Below are 21,458 nucleotides of genomic sequence, written 5' to 3' on the forward strand. Positions count from 1 at the left end.
GGCCTCAACCTCCTGTCTCGCTAGCACCCTGGGAGTCTTTCTCCAGTCTCAACCCCTTTCCTAAAGCCCTCCAGCAGCCCCCAACTTGTCCCACAGGTTCCAGGGCTGTGTGCGAGTGGTATAAATCAGATACACGGCACTCAAGCCATGGGTTATTTGAGATAACGGCGGTTTGCGCCACAGCGCTCTGTGGCCCTCTGGAGCGTCTTCCCTCCCGGGGCGGGGGGCGAGGGGGCCTGGGTATTGCTTTGCATCGCCACCTAACCCATAGCCAGAAGGCTGTGTATCCCCAGCTCGTAAGGTCTATGCAATTGGGAGGCAGCATCTTGCATAGAAGGCAGTGGGCCAGGGTCACTTGTCAAAGGAAGATGCCCAGTTGCTTCCGTCTGGCTCTGCGGATGGACCGCTTTCCCACCATGCACCAGTGCAAAAGGCATGCTGAATTGGCTGGAAAAACAAACAAACAAAAAAAAACCAACCAAAAACCAAAACCGGGAGGAAAAGTCGTACATGCCATGCTCCCGCCCTGGCTCTCTCCCACATGCGGCTGCAAGTTCCACCAGGTTGGAGTTTAAAGAGTCTCAGCAGAGGCAGCTGTTTGGGCCTTCCAACATTGGGGTTCGTTTAGGTTTCCCAAGGGAGGCAGCTAGGACGGACCCCCACCTCGCACTCCTCTGCTTTGTAAGGACCTGCCTAGGGTTGCTGCAGTGACGCTACCAAAAACGGGCCACCTGATGACGCCTGGAGCTCTCTGCCAGGCTGAGGTATTTGGGCTGTGCTTCCCGCTCTCTGCACATCCAGGAGGCTGCTCAAGACATCTCCCAGGGATCACAGGCTTGGCCACTTCTTCCCCTCGTGCCAGGCTTCCGACCTGCCAACGTTCAGGATGGTTAATGGGCAAGGGCAAGCTTGCAACAGCAAAGGCATCGACCCTTGGGATCCCTTGGGAGGATGCTGCTGGAGAGGAACCCATCTCAAAACGGGGCGACCTGGGAGAGAGAGCATTGCCGAAAAATGAAGTACCTCCCCAGGGGATCCTGGTCGATTCCCTACTCGTGTGCTGAGAGCAGTGTGAAAAGGGGAGATGGTGTCTCCTCGTCTCCGGGGGTACCAGCTGGTTTGGAAGCAGCCCCCTGGCCAAAGAGGCCCCCATCAAGATTAATCCTGACAGTTTGGACATGAACTAGGGATGGTGATGACCTGCAGCGGGATGACCCTGTTTGGGATGCAGGCACAGAACACACTGGGCAAGCCTGACACACCTAAACGAGTTGGAAGAAGGATTGATAACAACATTGGAGACTGTTAAGTGGGATGGATCAAGAGGAAATATCCAGATCCTGGAGTCTGTAAAGCAGCACCTCAGCAGAGCTGGATGTGCATGGACTGGAGGTGTCTGAAGGGGAGATGACGACTTCCAAATTTTCATGATCAAGAAGTATGTGCAAAAAGGAAGCAAGACAGTGATCTTCCGCCCACTCCTCCTGGCAGGGGGCATTTTAGTGTACCCAGCACACGTCAGACGCTGTCTTTCGTACTGAAATTCTCTGCACCATGAAGGAGGAACGGATTCCCATGGAAGGAAAAGTTTGCAGTGACCAAAGAAGGACCACACTGTCTGTTCTCACAGACGCAGAGACTGTCTGTTCTCTCTTACGTTGATGCTCCTCCAAGCAGAGATCTTAAAGTGTTTTGAGCAGCACAGCTGTGCCCAGGAACCACATCCCCATGGAATGAAGCATGGGAAGGCACATGGAATGACATCCATCCGAACAGGATGGCTCCCAAGAGCTGGTCCCAGCACGGGCACATCCTTGATGGGAATGCTGGCCAGCTGTGTCTGGATGGAGATGTGCCCTGTGGCTATGGTATAGGGTGGCTTGTAAAACTGAAGAGCACTAATGGCTCCATCTGGGCGCTCTGGGAGAACCCTGTGAGGGATGGAGAGAGAAATCTGAGGGACATCTCTCCTCCTGTGGTTAGGAAATAAGTCCTGTGCTGTATCAGGCTGTTAGGAACAAAGCAAGTGATGTGAGAGTACATTCAGGAATAGGAGATGTCCACGGGGACATGAGTGTCTGTGGAGCGTCTGCCTGACCCATGACCATCTCAAGGGCTACTTTTAGGGGGCAGAGGCAATGCCTTGGCTCACTTTTGCATGACTGCTAGAAGCAGAGGGGGTGAAGAAAGGTAGATATGGCCCCAGGCAGTGGAGCTGGCTGCCAGAACACAGTCCCAGCAACATTTGGCCACAAGACCTGCTCTCTTCAGTGTAAGGACAGAGCTTGCTGGACTTCCATGGGAAATCTCGCATCCGTGCCCCTCTTTTAGCCCACCTCTGATGGCTCAGTGGGTATGCTTTCACCATCTCTTCCAGAGCAGGCTGTCCACCACTCATAAACATGTCCGTGGTTGATTCTGCAAGTCATCGTTGTTCCCAGCAGGATAGGGGTGCAGGCTCCAGGAAGGTGAACCTGTGCACGGTGACGTGCAGGACAGGCTCACAAAACTGGAAGGTGAGCAAGCTGGGTTGGCATTTTGGGATCCAGACCACGGTGGCAAGATAAAACAACAACGTGTTTTTTCTTTCTTCATCAGTTGCCTTTCGGGAGTTGCTCCAGGCCAGTAGAAATCCCTGAAAATCTGTCACATCCTTGAAATACCCCATGCACAGGGAGGTAACACAAGGAAGGGATGGGGATGGTCTCCCTCACATGACAGCAGAAGCTGGTTTCACACTCCCTGCCTCCACCTCCCCTTGAGTTTATCCACCTTCACTGCTCCATCTGTGCCAGAGTCGGCAGAAAGCCCAGACTGCTGCAGCGCTCCCTCTTCCCAGGAAGCATTACAGGTACCTGAGCACCAGCTGATCCAGCTTGGGGGAGCAGCGAAGCCCTGATGGCAAATGAGGAAGATTAGGAATTCTTCCCGAGGGTGTCTTCTGCCTGCAGGGACCTGAGCAAGTGCCCTCAGCCAAGCTGTGTTCCTTTGCCAGGGATGCAACTGAGTGGAGGGACTGCAAGGAGCCTCTCCTGAATGGATGAGCCATCCGTGATTCTTGCAAGAAATCTCCTATCCTGAAACACTTCTTGATAAATGAGATGACCAAGAGTCCAGGTCTTCTCTCGCCCGCTCTGCTTTTCTTCTGTTGGTCTCCTTCAAGATTTCACACGTGTGTGTCATCCCCACGGCCCGCTGTGGAGGGTGACAGACCTGCTCCAGGGATGCTGGCTGGAAGAAGCATTTCGGATGTAGCAGAGAGGATGTGGTAGCCACAACGCATCACGCTGAGGAACCCTCTTCCCCTGCAGAGCCAAGATCACAGGCTGGGGACATCTGTGCTTCCCTCGTACATCTCCTCAGATGCTGCAAGGGGTGCAGAGGGAAGAGAGAGCTCTGCGGTTCATCCTTTTGTGCCATGAACACAAGCCTGGGTGTCGTGGCATTTTGGAGAAGATGGCAAGAGCAGGATTTTGCTCAGCTGCCACCCCAGAATAAATTATTTTTTTTTTAAATCGTGCAGGTCAGAGAGACAACAAGGAGGCCAAACTGCTGCCATGCGCTCCCATCCAGCAACTGGGAGCTCGGCTCAAGCAGAAGGAGAGGAGTTGTTGGGCTCCAGAGATGTGCCCAGGGGCCACCTCCTCCCCAGAGAGGTGGTCATGTGTCCTCCGAGCGCCACGCTTGCACAAGGGTCTGTTGGGTACAGCACGGTGTCCCCCAGAGTTAGGGGTCCCTCCTCCCTCCCAGTCCTCACTCTTCAAAACAACGGCAAAGTCCCCAACATCCTTCTGCCTTTGCTCCCCCATTCCCTCCCCAGGAGTAAACCACATCTGAACCCCCAAAAAACTCCTGCTCCCACGGGAGGGCACTTTGAGACGCCAAGCAGGGACAGTGGCATTTGGCCCGGCATCCTTCGGGGGCTCTCTGTGCCGACGAAGTCGCTGGCTGGGGGACGCAATTGGTTGAAACCCACCCCAGGAGGCTCTGAGCCCCCCTCCCCAGCCCCAACTCATGCCTCCCCTCGAGGAGGACAGCTGCTGGCTCTGGGAGGCCGCGGACCTCTTTAAACTCGAAGGAAAGCAAGGTCAGGGGTCCCTCGGGAGGTGCGGTGGTGGTGGAGCAGGGGGAGGGAGGGGTGGATGGTGTGTCCCGTGGCCAGGTTGTGGCGGAGGACTGGGAGGCAAACCTTGCACGCCACCCTGTAGGGGCAGTTCTCTCCTAGGCCCAGAGGAGGCGAGATCACCCGTACTAATTTGTACATATCCTTATACGAGATCCTGCCGCTGCAAAGGAAGCACAGGTGGGTTAATAGGACACTGAGAGGGTGGAGGGGAGGAGAGCTTAACGGGGGGGATGCTGGGACCATCTGTGGGGTAAGACCCCCAGAAGTGCACGGCTCTTCTCCTTCTGGCTCTGTAAGACCCAGAGAGAAGAAAGCTGTGAGCATCACCTACTGCCTTCTCCACCACGAGTCAGCTTTTACCTCCTTCCACTGACCCGTCTTGACCCTGGAGAAGGACAGTTTTGGCAGTGAACACCACCCCATCATCCTTCCTCATCGTGCCCCTGGCCTCCTACGCCTGGTGGGATTTTAGACGGGGTGAGACTGCAGCTTGGTTGGGTTCTAGCCACCACGAGCCCTTTTGATGGAGCTGTGTCCCATCACACAACCGGAGAGCCTTGCCCTTGCCCGGCCAGCCCTGGTCCTCACGAGGTCCCAAGGAGGTTGGAAGCCGAGTCACTTGTATCTCCAATATCTGGGGAACCTGAGACGAGATAATGTGACCAGCTGGTAACCAGTGGCACTAGCACCTAGGTCTCTCGTGGTCCGGCCCTGTGCTCTGACCACCAGACCTCAGTCTTCCAAGGGTACACATTATTGGAAGCAAACCCTCCCAAACACACACCCCTTGTCGCCCACGGAAGCGCATCTCTCCAGACCCGGGTGCAGCCATCACAGGATATGGCCCGTATCCCTCCTGCACCAGCTGAAATAATGAAGCCGTCGGGGCAGACAGCTTAGGGGAGAGAGGGCAGGGACCATCGGAAGCTGAGCTCCCTACTCCAGAGCAGAGCCCTTCAGGAAGCAGGACCGTGTGGGGTGGAAGTGCTGAGGTGCAGAGTGCTGCAGCCTCCTGGGCATCCTTAGACAAGCTTGGAGGGAAACCACACAAGAAAGCAAAGGTCGGTGTGACAGTCCTACCCAGCGCCTTTGCCTCTGGTTTCTCCTTGCTCTTCTCCCATCCCCTCTCCATCGCCAGCCAGAGCTAAGCCAACCATCTGGGCAAAACCCATCCCTGAGGCCCCCCCAGGTGCTGTCTCCCTGTGAGACCTTCATGTGATGGTGTCAGGATGCAGAACTGCTGCCCCGCTCAGGTGGTGGGACCCTTTCAGATGTACTCACCCGTTCCTCACCCAGCAATGAGGGCCAGGACCGTCCCCACGAGCCCAGCACCACCAGCTCCCGTGCACACCCCCTAACCACTGTCTACGTACCATGACGAAAAAGGATGGCTTGCTCAGAAATCAGAAGGGTGCATGGCATCGACAGGACAGCTCAGGCACTTTTTCAGTGACTGTCCTGGAGACCCAGACCACCGACATGGGGGACGAGAGCGAATAAAGTGCCTGGTGTGAAGAAACCCTTCCCAAAAGCCACGGGTGAGAAGCCCCAGACCGAGCAGCGGGATGTTTCACTGCTCTCACCTCCTCTCCTTTCTCTAGTTGTCCATCAAGACATCTACTCACCCACAGTGACCTCTCCCCCTCGCATGAGGCACAGTAGCCCACTAACAAGCCAGCCCACCTGCCCACGAGGACCTCGCACAGCAGCAAGAGTGATGGAGGAGGGCACGTGGGGAGGAACCCGGCCAGCGCTGAGCTGCACGGGGTCGGACAGAAACGGTGGAGGAAACTATGTTAGGAGGTGATGCTATTAGGCAAAAAAAATATATCTTGGCTGGACACGTCTCTTGGGGGGCAGGGACACTAGGAGTGGAGGTGAACAGTCTCCAAAGGGAGCGTGTGGGGCTGCCAAGGGCTCTCAAGCTAAGACTGCCCATACTCCCTGGCATGGTGGCGGTGGGCCATGGCTCCAAAGAGGCTGTCACTGGGCTGGGGGCAGGAAGGAAGGGGCCACACAAGACACCCTTGTAGTTTCATGCTCCGGGAGCTGTTCCACACTGCCCTAAGGATGCTCCTCTGCTGCAGAAGCAGGAGCAGAGCCAAAGCCCGGACATCCAGAGTATGTAGGGCCACTGTGAACCCATCCCACTGCTGGGAGCAGGCTGCTGCAGGAAAATGGGAGCCCTGATTGCTGGGATCCTCATCAGCAAAGGCATGAGTGCGGGAAACAAGGTCCTCCCATCCCCGGAGATGTGAGCAGGCTGGTCAGTGTAGGAACACAGTTCCCCAAACACACTCCCATAGGTGACTTGGCAGGAGCCCAGCAGACTCCCAGCATCTCCCCATTGCTGGGAACAAGCCACGCTCAGCCCTGCCCTGACAGGGAGCTGTGGGTGCTGGGGACCAGGCGATGGAGCCGGTCTCAGGGCAGAGGCACCCAGTTGGTGCAGGGGCACAGGGAAGGAGGCTGAGAGGAACCTTCCCGCTGGCCAGGGAGGAGAGAAAGATCAGGAACCTCCAGCACACAGGATAAACACCATGGCAAACCATGAACATCACCTAAGACGCCTGTGCCACCCAGCATTATAGGAAGCTGCTGCCCCTGTAACGACCGCAAGCATGAGCAGCCCTTCCCTGACCGTCCCAGGCATCGCAGCCCGTTTCCAACAGCAGAACACAGAGACGCTTGTTTAAAACCAGCTCTGAGAGGTTGCTCCGGGGAGAAGGAGCTGGCTACATACCACGCTGCTCTGTCATACTCTGCCCAGATCCGGACAAACTCATCTAGGTGGTGAGGCCCCAGGATGGAGGAATCCCGAGTCAGGTACTCAAAATTGTCCATGATGACTGCCACGAACAGGTTGAGCATCTAAGGGAAAGGGAAAAAGGCAAAGAGGAAGGGAAGTAGGGAGAGGAGGAGTAGAGGTGCACCTCTGGCAAGGGCGCAGGTTGAGGGGGTTGATGAGGAGGACCCCCTGGGGCGCTCAGGGGAGAGGAACTCACCAGGAAAGAGCAGAAGAAGATAAAGGAGACGAAGTAAACGTAGGCCAGGTCAGTGCCACAGCGCTCGTTCTCATTCTGCCCGGACGTCGCTGTTGTGTCCGGCTCGCATCCTTTGCCCTCCAAGCAGGACAGCATGATCTCCTGCCATGCCTCTCCCGTTGCACTCCTGTGCCCAACACAGCCGTACTCAGCAGCTCGTGGAGGCACAGGATGGAGCTGGGGCAGGATTCCTCCAGGAGAAACCTCATAAGAAGCTGTGCAACCCTCTACCCGAATAAAGCACATCCCCAGAGGAGCGCAGTGCTGGGTCAGCAGCAACTGAGCTGGACCGACACCAGTGCAGCCAAGCCAGGGTGTAGCTCCTGACACACAGGGCCAACTCCTCCCAGCCAGCTGGTACAGATTGCTGGGAGACAGACATCCTTTTGGGGGCAGGGTGAGGGAAAAAAGGGGTTCCTGAGCTCCTGTGGCCATGTGTTGCCCAGCTGCTCTCTGGCACCAAGAGCGGACCTCCACCAACCAGCCTGTGGTGAGAACCTGCCCCGTCTGGTTCCTGGCATCCAAAAATGCTGCCAAAGCAGTTTTCCCTGGGTGCTTACCTGAAGAGGAGCATAAGGGAGCCCAGGAAGCTGCGGAAGTTGTTGTGCCGGTTAATGTGGCTTTCCTCATCTAGTTTGATGTTGCCAAAAACCTGCAGGAGGGAGTAAAAGGGCTGTTATAGAAGCAAGAGCTCGGTGCTTGGGAAGCGGCTGCACGTTCACCTTTTTACTGCAGGGATGGATCCAGACCCTGGTCCATCACCCTCAGTGCACCCAGACCCCACAGCAGTCAACATCCACCCTCTGAGTGCAATCCCCCATGGAAAAGCATCCCAGCAAATCCATGCTGGTGCACAGCCAACACACTGAGGAGCTGGCACTGAGCAGCCCTTGGGGAAAGGAGACTCTCCTCTCCTTGGCAGGGATCTGTGGTGGGTGGCAAAGGCTGCGAGAGGCCGAGCTGCCATGGAAACAGGAGCATGGAGGACCTGGGATCAACCGAGTCCAACCGTTCCACATCCATCCCTCTGCTGCGAGCTGCATCTGAGCACAGCATGGCAGCTGGAGGTCCCGAGCATGTTGTAGGCGGGTGCTGGATCCCAGCCCTGGAAACTCCTGGGAGGTTTTGCCTTGGTGGGGAAACGGTCCATGATGCCAGGGTCAGGCACAGAGATGCGAACAGGGTGGGGAAGGGCTCGGTGAGGGAGGGATGGACCGACCACTAACCCACCACGGAGAGACAGACACCTGGGACTACCATCCCCAGGGCCAAAAGAGGCAACAAAGGCCCAAACATGGACAATATCCTGATAATGACCCACAGCCAAGGCCGTGGTAGGATGTAACGAATGTTCGTAAAGTGCCCCAAATAGGAAAAATGTGCTGTTATTACTGTTAAATATTTATTCTACTTTCCACCTAAAAATACACTAACTGCAGAGTATTTTTTTCCCTGTACAGGTTTTTTGGAATGTGTAATTGTAGAATATTTTCTGCCTCCAGCTATTTTGCTCAAATAACGCCCACAGACTTTACTGCTTGGGGATTTGTTCACAATGGTGTTAAAAAAAATAATAAAATCAAATAAATCAAATACTACCACACGGCAGGGAGGGGGAGGGGAGGACGGCTGAGTCAGATGGCGGTTGTTTAGCACGGAGAACACCTGGAGCCGGTGCCGAGATGTGTAGGACAGAGCGGCCAAAAGCAGCCACGCGACTCTCTCGGGGAGGGAGAGCGGGGGTGGAAGAGACTAAACACCAGCGCTGCCAAGCAACCCGGAGCAGGGGGACCCTCCGCGCTGCCTGCTGCCTCCCCAAAATCTGCCCGTTCCGGTGGTGCACGGCATTGGGCTCGCTCCTCGGGCAGCTCAGATCCCCAGCGTTCGTTGTGGAAGATGCTTTGTCAGATCCTCGGCGTGGGGTTTAGTCACCGCAGAACCGAGCCAGCCCCGCAGCAGCACGTGTGGAGCTGAAGGGTTTAGCTCACGTGCTTCTTATTTACCAGCTGGAGCCTGGAAAGATCCCATCTTCCCATGCTCTGCAGACCACCCACCATCTGGTAGGGCCCTAAGCACGAGAGCGAGGCAGAACATCCCCTCCACAGAGGGACAAGGTGGAGAGTGGGATGCAGGGACCACCGCCGTGACCCAGCCGTTCAGATGGGAAAGGCAGAAGGCTGCTCACCAGGCCCCTCGGGCATGAAATCCACCTCTGTTAGGGAGATGGGGCGTCATTTCTGAAACTGAAGTGCCTATGAAATGAAGGGGTGGCAAGTCTGAAAGCAGTTGCCACACAGGATGCCCAGCTGAGTCCCCAGGGCCACATCTCCACAGGTATAAGTAGGGAAGGCAGCAGGGACTTGACTGAACAAGCTTGTGGCAGCTCCCAAACAAGCTGTTCCACCCTTGGGACCTTCCTGGCGACTGTGATCGAGTGAAGTAACGACAAGCAGGCACAAGGTTGGCTGCTGTGCACGATGCTGAGGACGTGGTGGTCCAGCCTGCCCGTGCCAGAGGGATGCGCACCGAGACGCCCGTGCTCACCTGCATCCCAATGATTGCGTAGATGAAGAAAAGCATGGCGATCAAGAGGCAGACGTAGGGGAGAGCCTGCAAGAGAAGAATCATCTCATTTAGCACAGGCCCAGCTACAAAAAGCACAGCGAGCAGGGAAGCCAACAAGACCCTGGGAACAACCTGCATTTGGGAGCAACACCCCAACACCATGGCCCATGGGGGGAGAGCAGGGCATGCGTGACTTACCTTGAAGGACTGCACGAACGTCCAGAGCAGGATGCGGATGGTGTAACCCTGGCGCAGCAGCTTGATGAGCCGAGCAGCCCGGAAAAGCTTCAGGAAGCTCATGTTGAAGCTGCTGGTGTTCACCAGCTGGGAGGAGACGAGAGGGTCAGAGGAGGGCGGGAGCCCCCCACCCCGCAGTGGTTCGCCCCGATGCTCCCAGCCCCTGCTTCACCTTGGTGTCCGTCAGGATGATCTCCGTAATGCTGCCGATGACGGTGATGAAGTCAAAGATGTTCCAGGTGTCCCGGAAATAGTTCTGCAAAAGGAAGGAGAGCGGGAACATGGATTTGAGCTCGGGGATGGGGATGTGAAGGGTGCTGGGACACAGGGCAACGCTGCTGGGCGGTGGCAAAGACCTTGATGCCCATTTGTATGCAGATGTGGTCTGGAGCATCATCTGGTGTCTGAGACGGTGGCAGACCTGAGAGTGTCTGCAGCAAGCAGCTTCTCCTGGGAGATGACTCATGCATCCAGCTTGGAGAACGGAGTGGAAAAGTGGCCACAGCCAGCCCTGGTCAGGCTGCAGCAGCTCATCACGCCGACCTCAGACCTACGAGGCTGCTTTGCCCTCCTCTTCTTGGGCGCTTGGACCCATCTCAGCCCTTCCTCTTCGCGCAGCAGCTGGCGCAAGACCGGACTCGACCATGGCTGGAGCCACGGGGAGCAGGGAGGGTGGCTAGAAACCCTCCTGCTGGCGGACCTCATCTCCCAATATGGGTTAGAAACAGGAAAGAAACCATAAACCCTACATTTTGCTGCTTATGAGCAACTGTTGCTGAAGAAAAGGCACTGCGTGGCTTCAAATCTTAAATGAGCAGCTGGGGACTTGAGGACTGTGAATTGGGCAGGGAGGTCTCACTGCTGGCCAGGTCTGGACCAACTGATCCAGCCCAAGGATAGCAACGCACCAGCGTCTTGCAGCTCCTGGGGACAAGGGACTGCAGCCACCAGCATGATGGCAGCAGCAGTTGGCTTTAGCACAGCACATACATGGTCCACGCCCCAAAGGACCATGGAAATGAGGCAAAAAGCAAAGGAACGGCATGGCCGCCCCCACCAGCATCCAGCAGTGGGAAGTTTAATGAGAACCAAAGGAGCGATGCTAACCTAAAAGCAGGTCTCAGACTGGGACCCGAAATAAACAGCAACAAGCTTACATTATTAACACTTTCCCTCTGTGATGTGCGTGCTGCCAAAGTCCAAATTAACACCCTTACCAAGAACGGGAGCAGCCACTCACCAGGAAACCAAAAGCAATGATCTTGAGGACACACTCCAAGGAGAACACCATGGTGAATGCGATGTTCAGGTACTTCAGGGCCAGCTCATAGGTGTACGGAGCAGAGTAGTACTGATGGGAAGAGAGAGACATTGCTAGCTGGGGGGGGCCTGTCAGCCTCTTGGCTGATGGCTGTCCCAGAGAAGATCTGCGGTGGCCCACACTCCTTGCCCTGGGTGCCCAAAGACCATCTCCTCCTTTCCCTCTCCACCCCTCTCCCGGGACAGCTGCCACTGCTTCTAAGAAGGAAGCACAGAGTTAATCCAGATCTTTCTACAGTAGTTAAGAGATCCAGATCATTTGGGTCATCTGGTTTAGGGAAGATCCTGCGTCTAGTTTGGGGCATGTGGTGTATCAGGTGACTATGCCAATGGAATACATGCTCAAGGGTCCATCTCAAAGCACCTCCTAGAAACAACCAAAATACCCTCTGGTCCCATCCTGACCCATCCTCCTTCCTCCCACCGCCCCAAACAGGACAGGCTCACCTTCATCATCAGCACCACAGTGTTCAACGCTATCATGGCCATGATGGTGTACTCGAAGGATGGGGAGACCACAAAGTGCCAGACCCGGTACTGAAAGGTGTGCCGGTTCTGGGGCATGTACCGCGTGAGGGGCTTGGCACTGATGGCAAAGTCAATACAGGCTCTCTGGAATAAAACAACGTGCATCAGACCCTGGCCAACGGCAAGAGTGGCTGCCACACTTCTATGGGCTGGGCAAGCAGGTGGCTCACAGGTTTCTTCCACCCTTTCAATATTTAGGGAGATCCAAGCTCCCAAACTGCAGAAAATCCCATGGGAATGTCCTCTTTCCCCCTCTCCCCAGACCATACCTCGTTCTTCTCCAGACTGCATTCCTCCATCATTTTGTCTCCTTGCTCTTGGAACGTAATGATGATGAGGGCCACGAAAATGTTGACAAAGAAGAAAGGGAAGACCACAAAATAGACAACATAAAAAATGGACATCTCCATGCGGTTGCTGCGGCTGGGCCCGCGGTCCTCCTCCGTCACATCCACCGAATGCTGCAGCACCCTGTGGGCAGAGAGGCGGAGAAAAGCAACCAGAGATATGCCCATCAGGAGTGCCACCACGGGACCCGGTCTGCACAGCCAGCTCCGTCTGTCCACACTTGTAACGACGACGGGATAAACCTCTGTCTTAATCCGATTTACAAGGACGACCCTTCTAAGCGGCGACAGCCTGTTTTACGGTGCTTTGCCTGTGCTCCTGATGGAAAATGGATTTTCCAGTGCTCCACATACAGAAAAAAACCTGCCCAAGCTCACATGAGCATGAAGAAAGGGCTTGTCCTATGGTCATCTCTAAAACTGAGCTAAAAGACACCTCAGGGCCATTGGAGAAGGGATTATCCATCATTCACTCTCTAAGGAAAAAGCTAACTTCAGCCACAGCCCCAGTCCCATAAAGCTCTTTTGTCCTGGCATAATTTCTCACCCTTCCTCTCCTCCTCCCTTCCCATCAGTTTCCCCCCCAGTCCCACTTATGTGTAGCCAGTTATTATGCCCAGCCCCATTCAGAGTGTGGGGGAATAAAGCAGAATACTCACTGGGGCCAACCCTCGCCGGTGGAGACTGTGAAAAGGGTGAGCAAAGCCCAGATGATATTGTCGTAGTGAAATTCATGGCGTTTCCACTCCCGGCACTTCACCTCCATCTTGTTCTTCTCGTGGTCCACATAGTTCCCTCTGCAAGGTTGGGAGAGAGCGGTGACCTTGCTTTTTTATGCTGACAGACTAGGAGACAGTGCGTTTACACCCTGGGGGCAGCTTGTGTGTGCGATGGGGATGGGGCTCAACCCATGTCATCCACCCCAAGAGACTATGGCCAAGAGCGAGTCATGACCATGGACTTCACTGGGAACCCAAAAACGACATTACCCGGCACCCTGCCTTTGCCAGAGGCATCAGGGCACCTACATGCAGTCCTTCTCCGTGTCCTTAGAGCTGTCAGTGCAGTAGAAAAACTTCCCCTTGAAGAGCTGGACGGCGATGACAGCGAAGATGAACATGAAGAGCTTGTAGACGATGAGGATGTTGAAGACGTTCTTGAGGGATGTCACAACGCAGTCGAAGACAGCCTGTGGGAGAGGGCACAGCTCACTCTGGGGAACCTACAGCCTTGTCAAGGGCAGGACCAAAACTTTCCTCAAGACTACTGTGGGAAAAGACATTTCCCCTTCCTGGGGAGAAAGCAGGAAAGAGCGTGGCCTTCTCCTGGGCAAAGGGCTACTTTATGAGCGAGTTTAACACCTGGAGTACCCCCAGCACACACCTAGCAGCAGGGATGGGTAATTATATCCTCCAGCGTTCTCTGCAACCAGGGCAGCACCCAGGGGGTCGCCCCAACGATGCAAGTAGTAACACTCGAGAGCAATTAGTAAACACTTCTTCGTTTCCCATCACCCCGAATAACAAGGCAGGGTGAATGCCTGCAATAGCAGCACCTCCCCGGGCCGTGCTCTCAGCCCTAATTCTCACAGAACTTCAGGAAAGAGAGGAATGCCCTTATCCCTGCTTCACACTAAATTCAGACGTGTCCAGAAACGAACTGTCACAGGCTGAATCCATCCACTGCTCAGGAAGACAAGCTAGGATCAAAACCTAGGTCTCTGGGGTGCCACTCTGGGCCTCATCCATCAGCCAAATATCCCCTTGTGAGAAAAACTCAGGGATTCCTCGGTCTCTTACTCCTTTTCTGGCTCTCTACCCCATTGGCCAAGGCAGGAAAATCCATAATCCTACCACACTGCATAAATAACCCTGCTGTTCAGATGGGAACCCCCCTTTGGCATAACACCATGACAGCACCACCAAATCCCGAGAGGTTTGCGAGCTGCTCTGGTGGAAAAGATCACAGAGTTTGGAAAGAGATCTGAGCTCTCCCAAAGCCAGGGCGGTCTGTTTTATCAGGAGAGCATCTGGGTTTTGCTGCCTCATGTCCACTCCAGTCCCAATTTCCCCAGCACCTGACTCTGACACCTTGCACAGATCCAGACGTGCTTTTAACAGCTCCTGAAGGATGTTGTGTTTGAAATCAGAGCTCCTAAAACACAGCAAATGCTTTGAAAACCACTCGTTCACTGCTCATGGCAAATCAACGCAGGTGGTCCCGGCACCAACCGGTCCCAGCTGGAGAAGACAAATGTAAGACAGGAGATGGGGATCGTTACCTTCAGCTTGGGCAGTCGCTTGATGGTTTTCAGGGGCCTCAAGACGCGGAGCACACGGAGAGACTTGATGGTCTTGATATCCCGGCCCTTGTTGGTCCTACGGCGTCAGAGGGAGGCACACGCATCCAAAAAGGAAACGAAGAGAAAATAGCCTTGGGGACCTGGGGCTGGATGCTCTGGGGGTTTCAGCTGCTGACAAACCACATACCACCACCCCCAGCACGTGTGAGGACGGGAGCGGGAGGGCCACCAACGTGTGACTGCTGAGTGCTCAGCCCACCTAAACGCACGCGCTGATAGATGGCAGCGATGAAAAATAAAGCAACCCTCTCCCTCCTCAGGATTAGCACCTTTCCCCTTGGCTGGGGAGCAGCGACCTTAAATCCCCTTGTGATGCCAGGGCAGGCAAGGCAACGCTCTACCCAAGCGAGGGTGCTCGAAGGGTGCTGCGGCACGCTGCCCTCCCGTGTCCCCAAGCCGTGCCGCTCGACAGGGCCAGGAGGTTTGCTTCCCTACCGCAGGCACGGCTTGCAAAAGCCCCCCCCCTTGCTAATTGCTTTCTACCGTTACAACCGGCTGCAAGGAATTCCTAATAAAATGAGGGAGATGCGCTCAGTGGGGTCTATAAGCGGATGTCTCACAAAGGGTTTCCCATCCGTGTTTAAACTCAAGATCCATGGTCCTTACATTCACCTAGGGAAGCACTTGCTCTGTGCTTGGCTTGTTCACACAAATGCTGGCTCTTCCAGCTTTCTGCCTTATTCCATCAGCGCTACCCGTCTTGGTCAGCCTGATCTTTCATCGCACAACATCTCAGCCCTCGCCAGATCAGGGCTGCGCTTGCCCCTTCCCCAAATCAGCTGAGGAAGGCAGAGCTTACGATCAGGATTACTTAGAAAAGCAGCACTAAGACCCCTCTTGACTCTAATTTATGGAATAGGATAATTAATCCCAACCACAATACAGGGGTTTTTCCTTCTCTTTTAACCAAAGCCCATGGGATGGAGCTGAAAGGTTCTGGTGAGGGTGGCACAGTTTGTATCCACTGGACACCTTCAAAAAACATCAGGAAAATTACTTACAACAGACACTCCAAATTACACAGCTCCTTTACAAGGGTTAATGCAACAGGGAGCACAATAATGAGCTTAATCGTTAATAGATGTAAACAAGGCCACTAATTAATAGTCCTCCCTAGGAGCACAGCCCCATAAATGCAGCGGTACAAGCAGGCCCAGGACTCAGTCAGAACCTCCCATCTCCCGCTTTGCCCAGTGTCAGGGCCTGGGTAAGCAGCTGGGGCATCTGAGCAGGGGCTGGGGTGGGGATTTGAGGGCACTGCTCAGCTGGTGCAAGCTGCTCCCAAGGGCAACTCAAGTGCAGCGGTTCACATCTGCTGAGGAGGAACCTCTGCAGACCTCAGGAAACCTGTGGATTTGGCCTGGGATCCAACATGGATATGGGATATAGGGCTGGTTAATGCCTGGAGGAAAGCCTGGCCTTGTGTCTATGGCCGAGGCTGAGCTGCCCCAGCCACCTGAGCTTGGTGTGAACCTCATCCCCTGGGTGTGCTTCACACCACCTCGGGGTATTCCGCACACACAAAGATCCACGATGAAAGCACTCTCCTCCAAAGGCTAGGAATTGCATTGCTTGCAAAGAAAATCCCTCCTGTCCTTCCCTGGAGCACACCACCTTTCTGCATCCCAGGGCGCACGTAGAGCAGCACACTCCGCTCTCTCCGAAGGCAGCTAAGGGTCAGCTGGGGTGACAGACAGACACCTGCAGACACCCAGACAGCCCATCCCCACCGTGGCACCCCACAGCGACCCGAACGGCATAGTTACCCCAAAGCATTCCTGTTGGCGATCCAGCCCGGCAGCCAGCAAACAGCACCCAGAGAAAAAGAGAGAAGAGAGGGAGAAGGTGAGAAACACATCGGGGATGCTGCACGGGGATGACTGCAGCCTCTTGGGCAACCAGGACCTTGCAGCAGCCCTCCAACACCCCACGCCCGGGTTGAAAGGCACGATGAGTAGACCATGTTGTGTCCTCCAGGATGGGGCTTATCTCCAGGGAGAGGCTGCCTGCTGGAGGTTTTGGGAGAGGGGTGCGTAGTGAAACCTCTGCTGCAAGAGGAGCCCGCAGAGAGCAGGACGGCGGGTGAGAGCGGGTGGGCATGTGGTAGCCCTCATCCAGGAGTCGGGGAAGGACCTCAAGGCTTGGCTCCAACCAGCCAAAGGCAGGTGCCTCCATGGGAACCTACCTGCAAGGCCACATCCAAACAGGCTATCTTTGGAAAATCACCTCCATCGAGAAATCCACTGATTGACCAGAAAGAGCCAATGCCACCCAAGCTGCCACACAGCAGGACACCTACTCGGACAAGCCAAGTTGGTCTACAAGGTCTACCAAACCTCCACCCCTACTTGAGCTGAGTCCCTGCCACGTGCCTGCTCAGCACTGGGGCCAAAGCCTACAGGGTAAAACATTTCTTAAAAACCATAAAAACAAGCCCAGGCCCTGGCTGCATGGTGTCGAAGCCAGTGGAAGGCAAGCGGCAAAGGGGGTGGTTTAACTCTGAAGTGCTTGTGTGATGGGATCTCAGACCCCTGCCCCCAGCAGCCTCACGCAAGGTTATTTTGCAACACCTAAGGGTCCCTCCTTGCTCCCAGACAGCGGTGACGACGAGCACCAGAAGATGCCGCTCGGCATAAAACGAGGCACCTCTGCTGCGTACCTCCGGGTAGAGAAACTCCTGTCCTCTCTCACCAGGCGAGACATGAGGGCTACGCACTACTACCACGACCGGCCACCTCAACCAGCCTTTCCATCGCTCCTTCCCCGCTGCTGCAAGGTTGCAGGCATAGGCAGCACCACCTAAACGCGCCGTAACGCCGTGAGCGAGCACCATGCCTCCTCCTCCTTGGAGGGTGCCGCGGGAGACAAAAGCGAGCAGCATCTTTAGTTATGGTTCTGGTTATTTCAGCTAATTTAATTTGAAACCTTTGGAGATTTATGGTTTTATATTGGGCTTTTTATTTAGGCTGCATTAGGATCGACGTATTAGCTTTCCACGCAGACTGCTGCAGATGAGCCAAGATGACCTCTTGCTCAGGATGTACGGGCTCCGAAGGGGCGGTGGACAAGTCCCTGGCACACAGGAAGCTGTTTTTATGGGTCAACACTTGCTTATTGGTGATTTCGATGTGGCACTGATGTGTTACCATCATCCACTGGACTACTGGCGCAGCTCAGAGACCTCCTGCTGCATCCACGGCTCCCCAGGAACACCACGGGAAAACCGAAACACGGAGGGGAGGCAAAAAGGGGAGAAAACCCAAATGGCACAGCACATCCCAGCACTTCTTCCAAATGGGAAGCGACGGACCTGGTCACCAGCTGCTCTCAACCACATAATCGCAGCAGATGCTTTGTGGGCATCACTTTGCCCACCCAGTGCCGTGGAGGTGGGGAGGGGGAGAGGGAGGACATGTGCCCCCTGCCACGGCCCCACATCAAAGAGCTCACGGAGGGAGAAGAAAAGAGTGATTTAAACGTCACGGCCAGAGTTTTCCTCTTGGGAGTAGGCTGGAGGAAAGGAGGGAGAGCGGCGGGTTGGGACACGTACAGCTGCCAAACATCCTGGGGCTGAGCGGGAGCTGGGGGTGGCTGTGTGCAACCCCCAGCACCGTGCTGCTCCCAGGGCTGTGGCATCAACAGGCTGCCAAGGGGAGAGGCAGGTGTTCTTATAAATGCTTTATAACGTATAAAGCCATCTGAAATCGCTGCGGTTCCTTTATCCCCCCTCAGTGCCACAGCCGATGGGGGTGCTCGCCCTTGAGAATTCAGCTGCCCAAAGGGACCTGTCCTTCCCTTGGGAGGCTGGGTGGAGGCAGGAAGGTGGCAAGCCGGGTTGGAAGGGGCACGGCAGCTTCCCCACGTGCTCGGTGATGCCATGTGAGGGTCCCACCAGCTCCAGGGGCCAACCCCAGGAACTGTGACACCTCTGTGAGGTGAGGGCAAGCGTAAGCAGTGTTAGCAGCAGTGAGGACACTCGTCCACCCAGGAGCAGGCTGAGCCATCAACCTAATCTGCTTCAGCCATCAAAAAGATGCCTTGGAAGGAAAAGGCTTTCTCATGCTCCTAAAGCCCCTCAAGCTACCCAGCGCATCCTCAGGCTGCTGATGCCCTTGAGCACCACCTCTAGACATGCTCTGAGGGGCTGCCCTGGCAGGGGGAGAGGATCAGCCAGACCCCAAAGATGCTCGATCCACCCTTGTGGTGACCTCGGTGGCTTCCTGGGAGAGATGTCCCCAGTCAGGGGACCTACCCTGTGCCCCGTCCCCATACTGGGGACTGCAGTGAGCCCCCTTGCCCTGCCCAGGGGCTGGTTCATCCCACTGCTGGGCGAGCTGAATTCTTCCATGCTTCTCCCAAGGAGAGAGCAGCGGCTGAAAGCACTGGGTGAGGACAAGGGGGAGGAGGGCGAGGAAGGCAAAAGCAACGAGCTGGGGAGGGTGTGAGTACGTGAGAGCTGGTGGAAGGAGCTGCTGCCCGTCTTGGGGTGAGATGGGAGGGATGGATTACAGGCTGTAATCCATCGAGAGACCTTGGGGCTCGGACCCAGCCGCCCCAAGAGCCTGGCACAGTACCTGAGCTGTGGACAAGGACAGGGGTCCAGTCTGCGCGGCTGCCAGGCCCTCCCCTCTCACCAGCACTAACGCCACCGCCGCCAGTGTCAAAGGCACAAAGAGAGAACAACAGCGTGACAAACCAACAGCATCTCCTCTGTTCTCCTTCCTTGGGCACTGATGGGGCATCACAGCCCTGAGGACCAGGGACCTTGCCCGCTCTCTGGGTGCTGGTATATCCCTCTCCGTGCTCACACCGCATGACCTGCCCCAGCCGGCAGCACAGAGGAGCGCAGAGCAGCACGGAAGTCATTCCTGGATGCTTCTCCCCTCCACGGGACAGGCACCATCAAGCTGAGGAGGAAGACCCTGGTACCAGAACCCAACTGCAAGGCGACGCTCAGCAAAAAGCCGCAGAGCAAGCACGCAGCACCCTGCCCTCGGCATGATGCTGCAGAGGATGCAGGCACAAGCCCCACCGGCTGCAACCCCATCCCTGCAGGGCTCTGGGGCAACGCTCCCCCTTGGAACACAGGAAAAGCCACCAGCTGGGGGTAGCAGTTCCAGCACAAACATGTTCGGAGGGCAGCTCCACCTGGCAGGCTGCTGCTTTTGCTGCCCCTGTGAGTCCCGGGACGTGTAGCAGCTGTATAACTCCAGCTCTGCCACCCTTAGCCCTTTTCACCTCTTCAGCAGTCCCTTCTGCCCTCTTTTAAGTCCACCAACCTCTTCCCAGCACCTCCAGCTCTCTTTGCCTTGCTCCCTGCCTGTTTGCTCACCAGCATTTGACAAACAGGGAGAAACCCCAGAGCTATACTGGTTTCAGGTGCCGGCAGCATATCTGGGCTTTGTAGTCAGCCACACACCACTGCCAGGAGCCGTCCCAGAAGCAGAACAGAAGGATGCAGAGAAATCCAAACAGAAGGATGCAGAGAAATCAAAAAAAAATCAGGGTCTAGTAGCCATAATCCATAGTTCCATAGTCCTCCCGCCCCAGCCAAGGGAAGGCAAAGAGGTGACAAGGATGACAGCCACTTACGCCAAGGCAAAAGCCACCAGCGCTCCCACCACGACGATGAAATCCAGGATGTTCCAAAGGTCTCGGAAATAGGAGCCGTCCTGCAGGATCAAGCCCTGATCAATCATCTGTGGGGGAGAAGTGGAGAGAAAAACAGGCAGGAAATGAGCAGCTGGGTCACTGAGCGGGAACAGCCAGAGGTGGGATGTACTGGGGACAGGGACATGGCTGGGAAGCAGCAGATCTGTCCCTGTGCCCCACATATATGTCAAGGAACATCGTATTTTGGGAGCCTTGAGTCTGATAATCTCAGCTAAGAACCAGGCTTTAAAGTCTTAATGATGGACCAAAGTCTCCAGATTTTGGACCAGAACCAAAAAACTGAGCTCTTTCCCACCCACTGCAATGACGCTGCGGGACACAGCATCCCCAGCCAGCCCGCGAGGCCTCTTACCTTGATAACCATCTCGAAGGTGAAGACGCCGGTGAAGACGTAGTCAAAATACCTCAGGACCTGCAGAGAGAGGGCACGGGTGCTCTGCAGCTGCTGCCATGTAGAAGGGCTCACTGGTGCCCATCCAGATCCTGCACCAGGGCTCGCCTGGCTCAGGTGCAGAGCGTCAGGTTTGCTTACCCCAGCCTGTTCTCTAAGAGCTCAGGGCACCCCTAAACCCAGCCTGCACAGGCAGGAGAGAAACGGTTCCCACGCACGGTACGAGCAGCTCTGAAATGATGCTGCGAGCTGGCATCATGCTGCCCCACAGCAGTCCCCGTGCACATCAGCATCTCCTCAGTTTAAGCTATTTTACTGTTGGCAAGGTTCCCTGGTCTGCTCCTCGGGCTCTACACCCCACGTGTGGGGGGCTGAGAGCGATTTCCAGGGTTTACAATGGAAGGTGATGGGGAAGGTGATGGACCCACACGGCGCAGTCTGGGTGCTGCCACTAGCTGCCCTACTCCACGTCCCCCCACCATGGAAGCTAAAATCCTACAGGACCTCTGCCTTGCATGGCCCGCGGGATACGTGGGGTAAGCGGGGGAGGTTTGCAATCACTTTGTTGCGGTCGGAATTGGTGAGGACGGGATCCTCTGCCGCGAGGGCGATGCTGCTGGCGGCGATCACCAGGAGGATGCACATCTCGAAGTAGCGCAGGTTCACGATGTAGTGGCAAGCCCTCCGCACCCTGCGGGGAGACAGCCCCCACCCCGACCTGTGAGCCCCTGGCGTATGCCCCAAGTCCAAAACCCATCCCCCATCATCGGCTCCCAGAGTAGAAAGCTGGGCAGCAAAGTCTGAGGAGCAAAACAAGGGACCCCAAGGGTGGTTTGGGATTGTTGATCCCCCCGCTTGGCTGTCC

The 21,458-nt window shown here is 55.7% G+C and overlaps 1 protein-coding gene across 1 annotated transcript in view; it reads right to left on the reverse strand.

The window, feature by feature from the left end:
• LOC104516403 (voltage-dependent R-type calcium channel subunit alpha-1E-like) overlaps nucleotides 1–21,458 on the reverse strand; it is a gene marked incomplete at both ends in the record, with an annotated part of 81,547 nt that overhangs the window by 8,924 nt on the left and 51,165 nt on the right. Inside the window, 16 exon segments of the mRNA XM_010160712.1 lie at nucleotides 6,870–6,997; nucleotides 7,132–7,297; nucleotides 7,731–7,822; nucleotides 9,715–9,780; nucleotides 9,934–10,059; nucleotides 10,145–10,228; nucleotides 11,213–11,323; nucleotides 11,740–11,904; nucleotides 12,090–12,291; nucleotides 12,827–12,964; nucleotides 13,196–13,356; nucleotides 14,449–14,545; nucleotides 16,296–16,307; nucleotides 20,122–20,228; nucleotides 20,555–20,614; nucleotides 21,155–21,284. Coding sequence (XP_010159014.1) covers nucleotides 6,870–6,997; nucleotides 7,132–7,297; nucleotides 7,731–7,822; nucleotides 9,715–9,780; nucleotides 9,934–10,059; nucleotides 10,145–10,228; nucleotides 11,213–11,323; nucleotides 11,740–11,904; nucleotides 12,090–12,291; nucleotides 12,827–12,964; nucleotides 13,196–13,356; nucleotides 14,449–14,545; nucleotides 16,296–16,307; nucleotides 20,122–20,228; nucleotides 20,555–20,614; nucleotides 21,155–21,284 — 1,845 coding nt within the window.

This window comes from Eurypyga helias, unplaced genomic scaffold (genome assembly GCF_000690775.1).
Source record: "Eurypyga helias isolate BGI_N326 unplaced genomic scaffold, ASM69077v1 scaffold16211, whole genome shotgun sequence".
NCBI lineage: Eukaryota > Metazoa > Chordata > Aves > Eurypygiformes > Eurypygidae > Eurypyga > Eurypyga helias.